Source organism: Geotrypetes seraphini, chromosome 17 (genome assembly GCF_902459505.1).
Source record: "Geotrypetes seraphini chromosome 17, aGeoSer1.1, whole genome shotgun sequence".
NCBI classification, from domain to species: domain Eukaryota; kingdom Metazoa; phylum Chordata; class Amphibia; order Gymnophiona; family Dermophiidae; genus Geotrypetes; species Geotrypetes seraphini.
In genome coordinates, this window is record NC_047100.1 from 40,107,994 (window position 1) to 40,124,643 (window position 16,650).

General features: G+C 44.4%; 1 protein-coding gene across 6 annotated transcripts in view; it reads left to right on the forward strand.

Annotated features, from left to right (window-relative positions):
• DNAH1 (dynein axonemal heavy chain 1) overlaps positions 1-16,650 on the forward strand; it is an 813,109-nt gene that overhangs the window by 475,646 nt on the left and 320,813 nt on the right. For all 6 annotated transcript variants that reach the window (XM_033926650.1, XM_033926656.1, XM_033926654.1 and 3 more), the window contains 3 exons: positions 5,700-5,791; positions 10,485-10,639; positions 12,780-12,957. In XM_033926650.1, the coding sequence (XP_033782541.1) occupies positions 5,700-5,791; positions 10,485-10,639; positions 12,780-12,957 (425 nt within the window). The remainder of the gene's footprint in view (positions 1-5,699; positions 5,792-10,484; positions 10,640-12,779; positions 12,958-16,650) is intronic.

Consider the following 16,650-nt stretch of genomic DNA (forward strand, 5'->3'; position numbering starts at 1 on the left):
CCAGTCTCCATCCTGCTACCCATCTTCCACAGCCCATAGGAGGACGCCTTACTCTCTTCATCAGCCGTTGGGAATCCATCACCTCGGACCAGTGGGTCCTAAACATCATCCGCCACGGCTACTCTCTCAACTTTCACACCCTTCCGGGCCAAAGTATTCCAAAAGAGTCTGCTTTGAACTCTCCTCAGTCCTCCCTCCTTCTTCAGGAAGTTCAATCCCTCCTCCTTCTGAGCGCCATAGAGGAAGTTCCTCTAGATCAAAAGGGGCAGGGATTCTATTCACGTTATTTCCTAGTCCCCAAAAAAACAGGAGATCTCAGACCTATTCTAGATCTTCGGGACCTCAACAAATGCTTGGTCAAAGAGAAATTCAAAATGTTGTCTCTGGCCACTCTTTACCCCCTTCTCAATCAAGGCGACTGGCTATGCTCCCTCGATCTCAAAGAAGCATACACTCACATACCGATCGATCTAGCATCCAAGAAGTATCTCCGCTTCATGATCAATCGTTGTCACTACCAGTACAAGGTTCTGCCCTTCGGTCTTACCTCCTCTCCAAGAGTGTTCACCAAATGCCTGATTGTGGTAGCTGCTTTTCTTCGTACCCACCACCTTCAGGTGTTTCCTTATCTGGACGATTGGTTGATCAAGGCCGATGCGCCTCAGACAGTTCTCACGGCCACCAACCAGACCATTCTATTTCTCCGTTTGCTGGGATTCGAGATCAATCTACCCAAATCTCATCTCATTCCCTCTCAGAATCTTCAATTCATTGGAGCAGTTCTAGACACAGTCCTAATGAGAGCGTTCCTACCCTCCAACCGTCTTCTCATGCTTCAATTTCTATGTCAACAGGTACTTCTGCAGACGTCCATCTCTGCCAAGCGCATGATGGTTCTCTTCGGTCACATGGCGTCTACAGTTCATGTCACCCCTTTTGCACGTCTTCACCTACGCACCCCTCAATGGACCCTAGCCAACCAGTGGTCCCAAGCGATGGATCCCTGCTCACGACACATATCTGTAACATCATCTCTTCGTCAGTCTCTACAATGGTGGTTGATATCCTCAAATCTATCCAGAGGTCTTCTGTTCCATCTACCTCCTCATCAACTGGTTATTACTACCGACGCCTCCCCTTATGCCTGGGGGGCTCATTTGAACGAGTTCCAAACTCAGGGTCTTTGGACACCCCAGGAAAAGAAACATCAAATCAATTTCCTGGAACTCAGAGCGATGTTTTATGCCCTCAAGGCCTTCCAACATCTCCTCTTTCCTCAAGTTCTCTTGCTGTGCACAGACAATCAGGTGGAGATGTACTACATCAACAAGCAAGGTGGGACGGGCTCTCGCCTCTTGTGCCAGGAAGCCCAGAAGATCTGGACTTGGGCCATAAATCACCATCTATTCCTGAAGGCTATCTACATTCAGGGAAAACAGAATTGTTTGGCGGACAAACTCAGCAGAGTTCTCCAACCTCACGAGTGGTCACTCGATCCTCTCACTCTGCAGTCCATCTTCACTCAGTGGGGCACTCCTCAGATAGACCTCTTTGCAGCCCCTCTCAATCACCAGCTGCCCCTCTTCTGCTCCAGACTCTACACTCCTCACCGTCTGGCAGCGGATGCATTTCTCCTCGACTGGTCCAATCTGTTTCTATATGCTTTCCCTCCTCTGCCTCTCATTCTGAGAACCTTGTTCAAGCTCAAGAGGGAACGAGCCACCAGTGATTCTGATTGCTCCAAGGTGGCCCAGGCAACATTGGTTCTCCCTTCTACTTCAACTCAGTTCCAGGGAGCCCTTTCTTCTTCCTCTGTTTCCTTCTCTGCTTACACAACAGCAGGGGACCCTTCTACATCCCAACCTCCAGTCTCTGCACCTGACAGCTTGGTATCTCTCGGGCTGACTTCTCATGATACACTTTTATCTCAGCCTGTTCGTTCAATTCTGGATGCCTCCAGGAAACCTGCCACTCTGCAATGTTACCATCAGAAGTGGACACGTTTCTCTTCCTGGTGCTTCCTCCGTCAACATAATCCCACTTCCCTTGCAGTGGAAACTTTATTGGATTATCTCCTTTCTTTGTCTGACTCTGGCCTCAAGTCTTCTTCTGTCAGAGTCCACTTAAGTGCTATTGCGGCATTTCATGAGCCAGTCCATGGAAAGCTCCTCTCAGCTCATCCCCTGGTGTCCAGGTTCATGCGGGGTCTTTTCAATGTTAAACCACCGCTTAAAACACCTCCTGTTATCTGGGATCTTAATGTGGTTCTTTCCGTCTTAATGAAGCCTCCATTTGAACCTTTGGCTACTGCCACTTTCAAGTTTCTCACTTGGAAGGTACTTTTTCTCATCGCCCTCACCTCTGCCAGGAGGGTCAGTGAGCTACATGCACTAGTTGCAGATCCACCTTTTACGGTCTTTCATCACGACAAGGTGGTTCTGCGTACTCATCCAAAGTTTCTCCCTAAGGTTGTCTCTGAATTCCATCTCAACCAATCCATTGTTCTGCCTGTCTTCTTTCCGAAACCTCACACTCATTCTGGAGAACAGGCTCTGCATACTTTGGACTGTAAGAGGGCTCTTGCTTACTATCTTGAGCGCACAAAACCCCACAGATCAGCTCCTCAGCTATTTCTGTCTTTTGATCCGAATAAATTAGGACGTCCTGTTTCTAAACGTACGTTGTCTAATTGGCTGGCAGCGTGCATTTCATTCTGTTATGCTCAGACCGGACTGACACTGGAAGGTTCGGTAACAGCCCATAAAGTCCGAGCTATGGCAGCGTCTGTTGCTTTCCTCCGGTCCACGCCCATTGAGGAAATCTGCAAGGCTGCCACTTGGTCCTCAGTTCATACTTTTACATCTCATTATTGTCTGGACGCATTTTCCAGACGGGATGGACACTTCGGCCAATCTGTTTTGCAAAATTTGTTTTCCTAATGGCCAACCTTCCCTCCATCCCTCTTTTTGTTAGCTTGGAGGTCACCCATCAGTCAAGAATAGCTGCCTGCTTGTCCTGGGATAAAGCACAGTTACTTACCGTAACAGGTGTTATCCAGGGACAGCAGGCAGATATTCTTGCGTCCCACCCACCTCCCCGGGTTGGCTTCTTAGCTGGCTTATCATAACTGGGGACCGCGCGCCTCTGTCGGGCGGGAAGGCACTCGCGCGTGCGCGGTGCGGCCTACCAGAACTTTCCAAGTTCTTAGAGTGCAATCACTCTAAAAGTGTCCGTACCGGGGCTCCGTCGGTGCCGTCACCCATCAGTCAAGAATATCTGACTGCTGTCCCTGGATAACACCTGTTACGGTAAGTAACTGTGCTTTTTGACATCCCCTATGACCTCCCAGACATACTCATTGATGCTATTGTAATCCTCTCTGAGTGCACTGAGTGAGCCATTGGAAGAGGCAGGTACTTGTTCCCTCTATGGAGCAGCATGACTTTCATGCTCCTGGATGAACTGTCGATGAAGAGACACCACTCTTTCTGGTTACAGGCAATTCCAGTTGCCTCAGATAGACATTGTGGCAGAAGCAGATGGGTGAAGACATTGTGGCTTATTTTGATGGGTGAAGTACGTGAAAAAGCTTGGTGATGCTTTCTCTGATCTGTGACTTGCACACTTTCATCCATCAAGTTCCACTGCTTGAGACTAGTTTGGCATTGGACTTTGTGAGACCAAGATCTCTGATCAAGTTGTTGAGGTCTCTTTTGGTTTGGATAGTATAGGTTTCTCTCATCAACTGAACCACTGATAACGTAAACTGGATCTACGACATCTCCCTCATTTTCTGTCTTGCTGCTCTCTTTTGAACACAGCTGCTCTCTCTCAGAGGCAGTGAGTATAGGGAGCTCAGGGCAATGAAGCACCAGGGTGATGGATGAAGGAATATCCAGATATGTTATTGCAGATACATGCTTGAAAGTTTGATATTTGGAAAGATCCATCATGCAGAAGTAGCAGTTGCTTGAGTGATCAATGGGTTTCTCCCAAATTCTTGGGTTAGTAAATGGGCTCTAAGATTACTCAAGAATGTTCTGCAAAAAAAGATAAATTTCAAAATATCAATGTCCTGGTCACAAAAGTAAAGTTTGAGAGGAATGATAGCCATTTTCTATACTTTTGTGGCATAGGCAATTAAGAAAGAACACATAATAAAAAAAATACATTTAAAAAAAAAAAATACATCCAAGTCCGTTTTGGACCTAGAACGCTAGTCACCCAAAGTCATCAGTGTCTAAAGTCCATTCTCAAAAAATACGTCCAAAATATTTTTTTAATGAAAATCGTCTACTTCTACGTCCAACCGTTTGATTATCCAGACCACCAAGTCGTCTATCTTTATACCCCATTCTCGTCCAAAAATTTATTCAAGTCCAAAATGCCTAGAACAAGACCTTTTTAGATGTGGGAGGGGTCAGCAAAGTGATGGACTGGCCACCCAGACCCAGACATGGCAACAGAGTAGTGGGGCACCTTACAGAGCACTGCTGTGAACTTCATAAAAGGTGCCACATAAACATCTCACCACAACTCCCTTGTAAGTCATGGTGAGCCCCCCCAAAACCCACTTTACTCACCTGTCTACAACCCCAATAGCCCTTATGGCTGCAGGTAGCACCTATATGGCAGTACAGTAGGGTTTTGGGAGGTTTTGATGGGTGCACATGTTCCACCATGAATGCTGTGGTTAGAGTGGCTTATGGGCTTGGGTCTTCCTCTCACCAGCCCACCCCCAGGCTATTTAAGACCCTGTGTGCTGCTCTACTAGGCTTTCCAATGCCAGGTGCTGATGTTCTGGAGGCAGGTATGTACGTTTTTCCGATTTTTATTGCGGGGGGAGGGCACTTAGACCTGTTTTTAGATTGCTTAAGTGACTATGTATAAGTTCCAGCTAGGCAGTCTCGTTAAACTTTCGGTTATACTTGCAGTACGACTAAGTCTAGGTCAGCCCACGTCCCGCTCAAATCCCGCCCTCACCATTCCTCCTAAAACACCCCTTTCAGCTTTGGGCGAACAGCAGCAGTGAAGAGGCCGAAGTTGCTTAGATACGTCTAAAACCCGTTTCAGTTATTGGCACTTGGACGGACCTGTCTTTTTGATCATCCAAGTGCCGATTTAGGCGGGTTTTTAGATGTATTTTTGTTTCTATTATGAGCTCCTTATAATCCAGGAACAAAAAAAAATTGTTATATAATGTTATCACCACTAAGCACACCCAAAGCATGCCCATAACACACCTGCTCCGATTCTAGACACACAGTGGCTAAGAAGCCTAGCAAGACGTCCACAAAGTCAGCATCAAAAATCAGCACTTGGATGTTTTGATGAGAAAAATGGCCACGAGCCACTTTATGCTGCTTTTTGGCCATCTTTCTTTTTTGAAAATAGCCCCATAGCATTTACTTTTACATGATACATGTGCAGGTCCCAATTGAAATAGAGACAACATAGGCAACTGTCTGTTATACCAAATATGTTTAGGAGCCAAATATAGTGTTGTTCTACTACATTGTTATCATTAAAGCAGCACTGAAGTGACTTACGGGGACTTCATTTTAAGATACATTCTTTCAATGGAATAGAAAGGGCTTTTTGGTCCCAGAGGAATTATAATGACCACTTCCTCTGAGCAACAGATTTATGAATGGAGATTCTCAATCACTCTGCTTTATGAGCACTGTTTTTTTTTTCAGGATTTATAACAAAGTGTATCCAGCTTTATGAAACCACTATAGTACGGCATGGCCTCATGCTGGTGGGACCAACAGGCTCTGGGAAAACAAAGGTAAAAAGGAAATGAAGTCCTAACTTTGTATATACACCACATTCTGTATCACTTGAGAGACCGGTATAGTTCCTTATGGATGGGTATTATACCTCACTGCTACCAGCAGGTGGAGACTGAGATCAAACATGTATATCAGCATAGCATCTCCTCTACTAATCCAGTCTTCCTCAGTCTCGAGTAGTAGGTTAATTTTGGCTCCCCAGAAGAGTTAAGACTTGCTGCCTCTGATTGAATTAAGAATACCAGAAGGACCAGGAATTACTGCTTATGATGATGATAATTTGTTTTCTTGTATACCGCCCCACCAACAGTTCTAGGCGGTTCACAACAAAAGAACTGAGACATTTCAGTAAAAATACAATTTCAAAACCACACAGCTACAATAAATACAACATCAGTTAAAAGGTATAATTAAAAAAAACATATCCTAATAAAACCATTGTAAATATGCAATTAAAAAAAAATTATACAAATCCCTCCCCAATCCTATATATCTACTACCAATGTGCTAAGAAATCTGATCAGTAGAATAATTAGTCAATGGTTGCCATATTTTCTTAAAATTATGAAGATTCCCTTGTTGTAACGCTATTACTTTTTCCATTTTGTATATATGACAGACAGAGTTCCACCAGAATGTATAATTTAATTTGGTATAGTCCTTCCAATTTGGAGTTATTTGTTGCATGGCGACTCCTGTCAATATTAATAGCAATATTAATAATTTTTGGAAATAAGAATTGAAAAAAGGGGAGGGATTTATTATTTATGATATGATGTATTGATTGTAATTACAAATGTTATGTAATAATTAATTATATGTGAATTGCTGTAAGAATGGAAAATTAATAAATTTAAAAATTTAAAAAAAATAAATAAATATGCAATTAAGAATCAACATTCTTGTTTATCAAATAGGTGAGTTTTCAATAATTTCCTAAATGTAAGATAAGAATAAGCTTGGGCAATCAAAGAACTCATCCAGGAGTTCACCTTCCTCGCCTGATATTCTAATGTCCTGTCCAAAAAAGTTTTGTAGCGACAGGCCCTTGGGGTAGGGAAGATGAACATACCCGATGTAATTGTCACAGAAGAGTTAAGAATAATTTGTTAATTGTTGATATGTGTATTGTACACTTGTTGAAAGATGAAAAAATGAATAAAGAATTATAAGAATAACTGCTTCAGAATTTTCATAATCACAGGAGAACTGTTGGGAACCTGTCCAAGTAGTGCAAGCAGGTTGCAGATTCCAGGACTGGAAATTGAAAAGTTATTTTTTATTTTATTGAACTTTAATGGTGAATAAGCATGATGGGCTAACAGGCTGTTTTTAGTCACCAATCAATTTTTTTGTTTGTATGTTTTTGGAATTGCACTACAATATAAAACCAGAAAATAAAGTCATATTAAAATTCACACTTAACACCTGTACTGGACCTTTTCATTTTGATGCAGACACCCCTCTACCCCTACATGCCTCATTCAACCACTCAGCTGAGGCTTCGATGACCCAGGTCAGGACTCCAGTCCAGGTCTTACCCAGTCACAATGCTTGTATGTGCACAGTTATGCATACATATGCCAGCATGCTGCCTAAATTCTATTCTGCAAATGCAAATACATGCTATATAAGTTAAGTGGGTAAAGGGAGCTTACATAGGGTAGGAGTATGCATGTAACTTAAAGCTCTGTTGATGTGGGGGCACCGAAATATTAGGCACAGATTACATTAGTGTTCTATAATGGAACCTTGTTTCCATTATGAAATAGGTTCTTACAATCTACCCTCATGGTGCTTAATTATAGAATTGCTCCCTTGTAACCTTGAGCAAATCAGTAAATTCTCCCTTAAGCTTCCGAAGCTGGCGTCGTGATTGCTGTTGTCTGGTTCTCACCGCGTCTGGGTAGGTAGAACCGATGTTTCAGGGTAGAACTTTCTTCAGGGTATGCTGTGAGAACATGGAGGTCTGTTGGTCATGAATTTGAATTTTGATGGGAAAGTTCATTGGTAGCACAAAGTTGAATTTTTGCGGGAATGTTTGATAGATACAATTTTTAATTCTGGTGGGGAAGTCTGTGGTCATATTTTTAAAAATTCTGTCAAAAAAAGAGGCTGGAAACTTATAAATGAAGGGAGAAGGTGGCAAAAAACTTCAAGCTGTTCTTTCGATATATTAAGAGGAAACGACCCATGAAGGAAGTGATGGGACTGTTGGATAACCATGGAATAAAGGGAGTGCTAAAGGAAGATAAAGAAATCGCAGACAAACTGAACACATTTTTTGCGTCTGCATTTGCCAAAGAGGATATACACAGCATACTGGAACCCATCAGGCTATATGCTGGAAACAAAGACGGGAAACTGACAGGGTTGACGGTCAGTCTAGAAGAGGTATGCAGGCAGATCGATAGGCTTAAGAGCGATAAATCCCCAGGACCAGATGGCATCCATCCGAAGGTCATCAAAGAACTGAAAGGGACTATAGCTAAAATGCTTCAACTAATAGCCAATCTATCGATCAAATCGGGAAAGATTCCGGAAGACTGGAAGGTGGCGAATGTTACGCATTTGTGGAAGCAAAAAGGGCGAATAAAGAATGCTAGGAATGATGATAAAGAAGGGGATCACGAACAGATCAGAGAAGGTTATCATGCCGCTGTACCGGGCCATGGTGCGCCCTCATCTGGAGTACTATGTACAGCACTGGTCGCAGTACATGAAGAAGGATACGGTACTACTTGAAAGGGTCTAGAGAATAGCGACTAAAATGGTTAAGGGGCTGGAGGAGTTGCCGTACAATGAGAGATTGGAGAAACTGGGCCTCTTCTCCCTTGAAAAGAGGAGACTGAGAGAAGACATGATCGAAACATTCAAAATACTGAAGGGAATAGACTTAGTAGATAAAGACAGATTGTTCACCCTCTCTAAGGTAGGGAGAACAAGAAGGCACTCTCTAAAGTTGAAAGGGAATAGATTCTGTACAAACGTAAGGAAGTTGTTCTTCACCCAGAGAGTGGTGGAGAGCTGGAATGCTTTTCTGGAGTCTGTTGTAGGGGAAAACACCCTCCAGAGTTTCAAGATTAAGCTGGACAAGTTCCTGCTAAACTGGGATGTACACAGGTGAGGCTGGACTTATTTTAGAGCACTGGTCTGATCCAGCAGCAGCAATTCATATGTTAATATGCTTCTGTATATGTTCTGTCATTTTGTTCTTTATAATAATCTCTATTGTTTTGCCCGGCACTGATGTTATACTCGCCAGTCTATATTTTCCCAGATCTTCTCTGGGCCTTCCTCTCTGCTGGTCTTGCCTACTTCCAACGTCCACAAAGACAGGACCCAGGAGAGAGGAAGGCCTGATTCTGACAGAGCAGTGAGTTGTGAAGGCTGCAGTTGGGGCTACTACTGCAGGAAAGGGAATATGCCGGCCCTGGAAGCATCCCCCTATGGGCTGCACCCAGGGCGGACTACCCCCTTGCTACCTCTTGGAATGCCACTGGATATACTGCTGCAATAAGTGTAGGCTTAGCACAGGAAAAAGTCTTGTGTTTGCTAATTAATTAAACAAAAACTGTTTAACTTCTTTCTTAATTGCCCAAAAAGCTTCACCTTACATGTACTTATAGTAGTATTAGCAGATGGAAATAAACATTTTTATTAGGTCACTAAGGGGTCCTTTTACTAAAGCTTAGAACGCATTAAGTGCTAAGAAACCCATAGGTATAAAATGGGTTTCTTAGCATTTAGCACGCTATAAGTTTTAGTAAACAGCCCTCTGAGTATGTAAAATTAATAACGCATAAAGCCATGCATACTAATAATAACAAAAAGTTTTAAAATCCTGCTCCTTTATTCTGTATCGGATCAGGTATAAATTATATGTAGGGGACAATTTTGATCTACATGGATCTTGCTGCATGGCTTAAATATAGGGCTGCAGATAAAAGTACCATGCAATAATTGAGTCTAGAGAGGGGAATTGCAGGCCATATATTATTATTATTATTACTACTTATCATTTCTATAGTGCTGCTAGACGTACTCAGTGCTATACATTAAACATGTAAGAGACAATCCCTGCTCGTTAGAGTTTACAATCTAATTAAAACAGACAAACAGGACAAATAAGGGTTAGATAATTTCTCACAGAGGGAATGATAAAACAGACATGGGTACTTTACAAGTGAGTGAGAGTTAGGAGTTAAAAGCAGCCTCGAAAAAGTGGATTTTTAGCCGAGATTTGAATACTGCCAGAGATGTACTGACTCGGGTAGTTGGCAGAAGGGGCAGTGTGTGGATTTTGCAGTAGAGGTGAAGGGTACAGATAAGAGACACTTACTTATATCGTTTCTGCCATGGATGACTTCGCTGCAGGTTTTCTAAAGGAAACTATCTGCAAAAACTGCAAGGACTAGTTACACAGGATTGGGGAGGGGCGTATATTTATATCCATGGATTTATTTACCTGTTTTTCTGTCTTCTGACTATTTCTTCTTCTCCTTTTTCTCATCTTATCTCACTATGTATACTTTCCCAGTCTAGCCTTGCTGCTTCATTTAACTTTCTCTGGGCCAATAATGCTTTTACCTATTGCCGTGATTATCACTTTCTTATCATAATTCTCATGTTTATATTCCTCTGCCTTTGTGGAATACATGTACCTTACTTGTGTTCATATTTCCTCAGTGTTACAAGATACTGGCAGGTGCCCTTACAGCTCTGAAGGGCAAACCATCTGTCAGTGGTGGGACATATGAAGCAGTGAACTTCTACATCTTGAACCCTAAATCCATCACCATGGGACAGTTATATGGGGAATTTGATCTCCTGACTCATGAATGGTAAACAGCAAACTAGTTTCCTTCTTTCAGGTCGATAAAGGGCCCCTTAACCAATAAGTTATTTTTGTATTGTATTGACAGGCAGTCTAATAATGTGAAATGAAGTTACATTATATCGCATTTTATTACAGTAAAGGTGCAACTATGCAGCAATGCTTGTGACATCATTGTGTCACATCCGCGCATGCAGACGCGGCCCTGAGCTCTGGCAGACAAACTGCCGGGTTTTCAAAATTCATCTGGACACCCAGACAGTCCTCTAAAAAGAGGATTTGTCCAGGTATATCCAGATATCTGGTAACCCTAAGCAAGAAGGAGCAAGATTTCTTCCTAATCCAGCTTCTCCTTTCCTGTCATTTCCCTTCCCCTCCTGCATCTTCCAAGGAACAGGAAGGGAAGGAGTAGGAAGAGCAGAGAAAAACTATTCCAGGCCTTCCTCCACTCATTCCTCTCCACTGAATGTTTTGCATAGGAGAGATCCAGAGTATTTAAATATAGGCAGTCCTTGGGTTAAGAAAGGGTTCCGTTTTTTTAAACCGTTCTTAAATTGAATTTGTATTTAACTCTGATCCTAGTAGTCTTCACACCTTCTCCACCTCCTTAAAGCCCCTCTTGCATCCCTTTCCATCCATCCCACTGTTCTCTCACCACCACATTATCCAACATTACTCTCTCTCATTTCTTTCTTCCCCATTCATCTCTACCTCATTCCTCTCCCACTACCATGTCCAATAATTCTCTCTCCCTCTTATGTGCAACACTTCTGCGCTTTCTTCATCTCCCCATGTGCACCATCTCTCTTTCCCTCTCTCTGATACCAAATTTACCCTTTCTATTCTCTCCCCCATCTCAGTATCTTTCTCTCACTCCCTCCATTCTTCCATCCTATGGCTCATGCTCCCCTCCCTCCCTCCATTCTGTGTCCCAAGTTCATGCACCCTCCTTCCTTCCTTTGTCCGAAGTTTGTGCTTCCTCGCGAGTCCCAACTTGCCCCTCTCCCTCCTGTGTCCCAACGCGCCCCCCCCCCCCACCTCTCTCTCTCTCTCTCTCTCCATTCTGTGTCCCAAGTATGTGCCTCCCTCCAGCAGGTGTTTACTTTCTGGCCAGGTCTCTCCTCCTTCCAACCGCAGTCGCTTCTCTGCACAAAGCATCCGGCAGCAGCTCCTACGCGCCTTCCGCAGCTGAGGTGAAAGTCTTCCCATGTCAGAGGGAAGGCTTTTGGCTCAGCTGCAGGATGTATGTAGGAGCCACTGCCTGCAGCTTTGTGCAAAGAAACTACTGTGGCTGAAAGGAGGAGGGAGCCGGTCAGAAGATAAACACCTGCTGGAAGGAGGCACGTACTTGGGGCACAGAATGGAGGGAGGGAGAGAGAGGGTTGTGTTAGGACAGGGGTGCGTTGGTACACAGGAGATAGAGCAGGACCCCCGTTCATAAGTCCGAGTCCGACGTAAGTCAAATGTTCATAAAACGGGGTCTGCCTGTACTCCAAATAGCTAAATGCTATAGAATAAAACTAATGTTTTCATGCAAAAAAATCTAATTTTATGGCATTGCATACTTAAGGGACTTCATGCGATCTTTTGTACATTTTGTCATTGGTAGAGTTGCCAACTGAATCTATATTCACCTGACAGTGCTGATCCAGTCCTATAAAACTATAAGCCCCTACTTCCAATGGGATAAATCTAGGACTGGATCAACCTTGTCCGGTGAATCTGGCTTCAGTTGCCAACCTCATTTATATATCCTGTATTTTAAAAGTTGTTATAAATAAATGTTGTCATTACTTCTACTTAATCTGACAATTACCTAGATAATTCAGGTTTGCTTTGCAATTGAGGATTAAAAAGGGATAGGAAGTTGGGTTTGCTGGACTTATGGTCTGACCCAAAATGTCATATACTGTATTATGTTCTTATCCCCAGTATAAAAAAATGTGTTGCATGCACATTTATTGTGAATAGTCTAAATTTGCCTAACTGGGGGAAGGGAGCAATAAAACAGTTTAGGGAAGTCCTACTACAAGGGTGTATGCTGGTTCAAGATAATTTTAAGATTTTTTGTTGTATTGTAATAAACTTCCAAAGTAAGCAGGATATTTCTTTGAGCTGTTCTTTCTTTATCTGATTCATGATTTTAGGACAGATGGGATTCTTTCATCACTAATTCGTGCAGGTGCTGTGGCCACAGAACCGGATAAGAAATGGTACATGTTCGATGGGCCTGTTGATGCAGTCTGGATTGAGAATATGAACACAGTACTAGATGATAATAAAAAACTGTGTCTGAGCTCAGGAGAGATCATTAAATTATCAGAGGTTAGTTCTTTGTGTAATTTTACTTGCCTGATATACAAACCTTTTAGAACCACTCACAAGGAGAACAAGCATTATCCCAGGACAAGCAGGCAGCATATTCTTGACTGATGGGTGACGGCACCGACAATTTTAGAGTGATTGCACTCTAAGAACTTGGAAAGTTCTGGTAGGCCGCACCGCGCACGCGCGAGTGCCTTCCCGCCCGACAGAGGCGCGCGGTCCCCAGTTTCTTAGTTTCCGCGGAGCTAAGAAGACGCGTTTCTCTCAACGGCCGTTGTGAGAAAATCTTTTTGATTCTTCCCGCTCGCGTAAATTCGTGAAGGAAATATTGTTTCCTTCCTTTTTTCTTTATTTTCTTTTCTTAAAAAAAAAAAAAAAAACATTTGTTTTTTCCTTCTTTTTTCAAATTCGCCCCGGCGGGGCCTTTTGCCACCATCGAGGCCTCAGCCTTCGATTTGGCTGAAGCCGTTTTTACATTCATGCCCCCTCAACCCAGGTTCAAGAAGTGCCAGCGGTGTGCACGACCAATTTCACTCACCGACCCACATAATTGGTGTCTACAGTGTCTTGGTCCCGACCATCGAGCGTCTACCTGCACCCGCTGTGCGACTTTAAAAAAGCGAACTCTAAAAAATCGTCAAATCCAACAGAGATTGCTTTTTGGTGCCGAAATGTCTGACTCTACGGCACCGACATCGGCTCTGGCGCAGTCGGCACCCACCTCATCGACGCCACGCGATACCGCATCGGCGTCGACTCCTTCAGGTAAGCCGGCTAAGAAGCCTTCCCCGTTGGAGCGTCCTCCGGTCTCGGTGGCAGCGAGCCCAATCCTGCCGACCTCGAGGCGCCCACGGAAGCGCTCCGCCCCAATAGAGGTGAGCCCCTCGACATCGGGTTCCTCATCCTCGGGGCGTAGAGAAGCACCGCAGGTACCGCAGAAGAAAAAGGCGGTACCGGTGCCCTCACTCGAAAAACGTATAGCTGCTGTTCTGCAAGTGCAGCTTAAAGAACAGTTGCAGCACCTTCTTCCTTCACTCTTGGCACCGAGCCTTCCGGTCCTGGTCCGGTCTGAGCCACCGGTACCGACAGTGGAACGCCCTATTTTATCCGCTTCCACTTTTTCGGTACCGGTACAATCTGCTTTCCTCGGTCTCCATGCCGGTTCTTGCACCAGAGCCGAGAGCTCACCATCAGGCTGTACAGACTTCGGCTCCGGTGCATCCAGTGACATCTCCCGGTACCGAGTCGATCAGGTCAGGGAAATCGCTTCGCAAATCTCGTCACCTAGAACCCTCCACACCAGAATCTCGGGACCGGAGTTTTCAAGTTCGAGATCCTGATTTGTGGGGTGATTCAGAGGATCCTCTCCTTTCTGAAGGGGAATGCTCCTCTGGTGATGAGGACCCTTCTGCTTTGGGACCTTCCTCTAGACCAGATGTGTCCTCTTTTTCTTCCTTTTTGAAGGAAATGTGTGATTCTCTCTCCATCCCCTTGGAGGCTGAGTCAAAGAAATCCAAAGCTTTTCTAGATGCATTGGATTTTGACCAACCTCCAAAGGAATATCTTAAGTTACCTCTCCATGATATCTTGAGAGAGACCTTTTATAAAAATTTAGAATCCCCTTTAACTATACCTGGAGCTCCCCGCAAATTGGACTCTTTGTATAAAGTCATTCCCATTCCTGGGTTTGACAAGCCCCAACTACCTCATGAGTCCCTTTTAGTTGAGTCCACACTCAAAAAGTCTAAGGGGGCTAGTGTGTACGCCTCAGTCCCTCCTGGCAGAAAGGGTAAATCCATGGACACCGGAAGAAATCTGTTTTTCACCAAACTTGTTCCTCTCTTTTGCAGCTTCGTAAGTTCATGGTCAGATCAATCTATGACACTTTTGAACTGACCTCCAGAGCCACAGCTATGCCAATAGCCATGCGACGGCTAGCCTGGCTTCGAGTTTCCGAACTTGATGTCAATCATCAGGACCGGCTAGCCAACGCACCTTGTTTGGGGGATGAGCTGTTTGGAGATTCCATGGATTCCACTACTCAAAAGCTCTCGGCTCATGAAACTCGGTGGGACACTCTTCTTAAAACTAAGAAAGCAACTCCACCTACCAGGCCTTTTCGTCAGCACTCGGCCTACCATCGAAGATTTGTGGCTCGTCCTCTGCCAAAGTCTACACAACAACCTAGACGTCAGAGACAACAAAGACCAGCTGCTAGACAGGCTCAGCAACAGCAGCAGGTGAAACCTCCTCCTTCACAAAAACCTACTCAACCCTTTTGACTTGGTTCTCCTGGACATAGCCAATCTTCCTCCTTCTACTCATCTTCCACAGCCCATAGGAGGACGCCTTATACATTTCATAAGCCGTTGGGAAATCATCACCTCGGACCTGTGGGTCCTCAACATCATCCGACACGGCTACTCTCTCAACTTTCAGTCACCTCCTGCCCAAAGTCTGCCAAGAGAGTCTGCTTTCAATACTCCTCGGTCTTCCCTCCTTCTTCAAGAGGTTCAATCCCTCCTCCTTCTGAACGCTATAGAGGAAGTTCCTCTAGATCAGAGAGGCCAGGGATTCTACTCCCGTTATTTTCTAGTCCCCAAAAAGAGGAGATCTAAGACCCATTCTAGATCTTCGCGATCTAAACAAATGCTTAGTCAAGGAGAAATTCAAAATGCTTTCTCTGGCCACTCTTTACCCTCTTCTCAATCAAGGCGACTGGCTATGTTCCCTCGATCTCAAAGAAGCATACACTCATATACCGGTCAATCTGGACTCCAGACAGTACCTACGCTTCATGATCAATCGTTGTCATTACCAATACAAGGTGCTGCCCTTCGGTCTTGCCTCCTCTCCAAGAGTGTTCACCAAATGTCTGATTGTGGTGGCTGCCTTTCTACGATCTCACCACCTTCAGGTCTTTCCTTACCTGGACGACTGGTTAATCAAGGCCAATTCATCTCAGACTGTTCTCCTGGCCACCAAACAAACCATCAGGTTTCTTCAACTTTTCGGGTTCGAGATCAATCTACCCAAATCTCATCTCATCCCCACTCAGAGACTTCAATTCATCGGAGCTGTCTTGGACACAGTCCTCATGAGAGCGTTCCTGCCATCCAACCGTCTTCAAACGCTTCAATCTCTGTGTCAGCAGGTGCTTCTACAACTTTCCATCTCTGCCAAGCAAATGATGATACTCTTGGGTCACATGGCCTCCACAGTTCATGTCACACCCTTCGCACGTCTTCACCTGCGCACTCCTCAATGGACCCTAGCTACCCAGTGGTCCCAAGCGATGGATCCTTGCTCACGTCACATATCTGTCACATCATCTCTTCGTCAGTCTCTACAATGGTGGTTGATATCCTCAAATCTATCCAGAGGTCTTCTGCTCCATCTATCTCCTCATCAACTAGTCATCACCACCGATGCCTCCCCTTATGCCTGGGGAGCTCATTTGAACGAATTCCAAACTCAAGGCCTTTGGACAGCCCAGGAAAAGAAGCATCACATCAATTTCCTGGAACTCAGAGCAATGTTCTATGCCCTCAAGGCCTTTCCAACATCTTCTCTTTCCTCAAGTTCTCCTTCTGTGCACAGACAATCAAGTTGCGATGTACTACATCAACAAGCAGGGTGGGACAGGCTCTCGCCTCTTGTGCCAGGAAGCCCAGAAGATCTGGACTTGGGCCA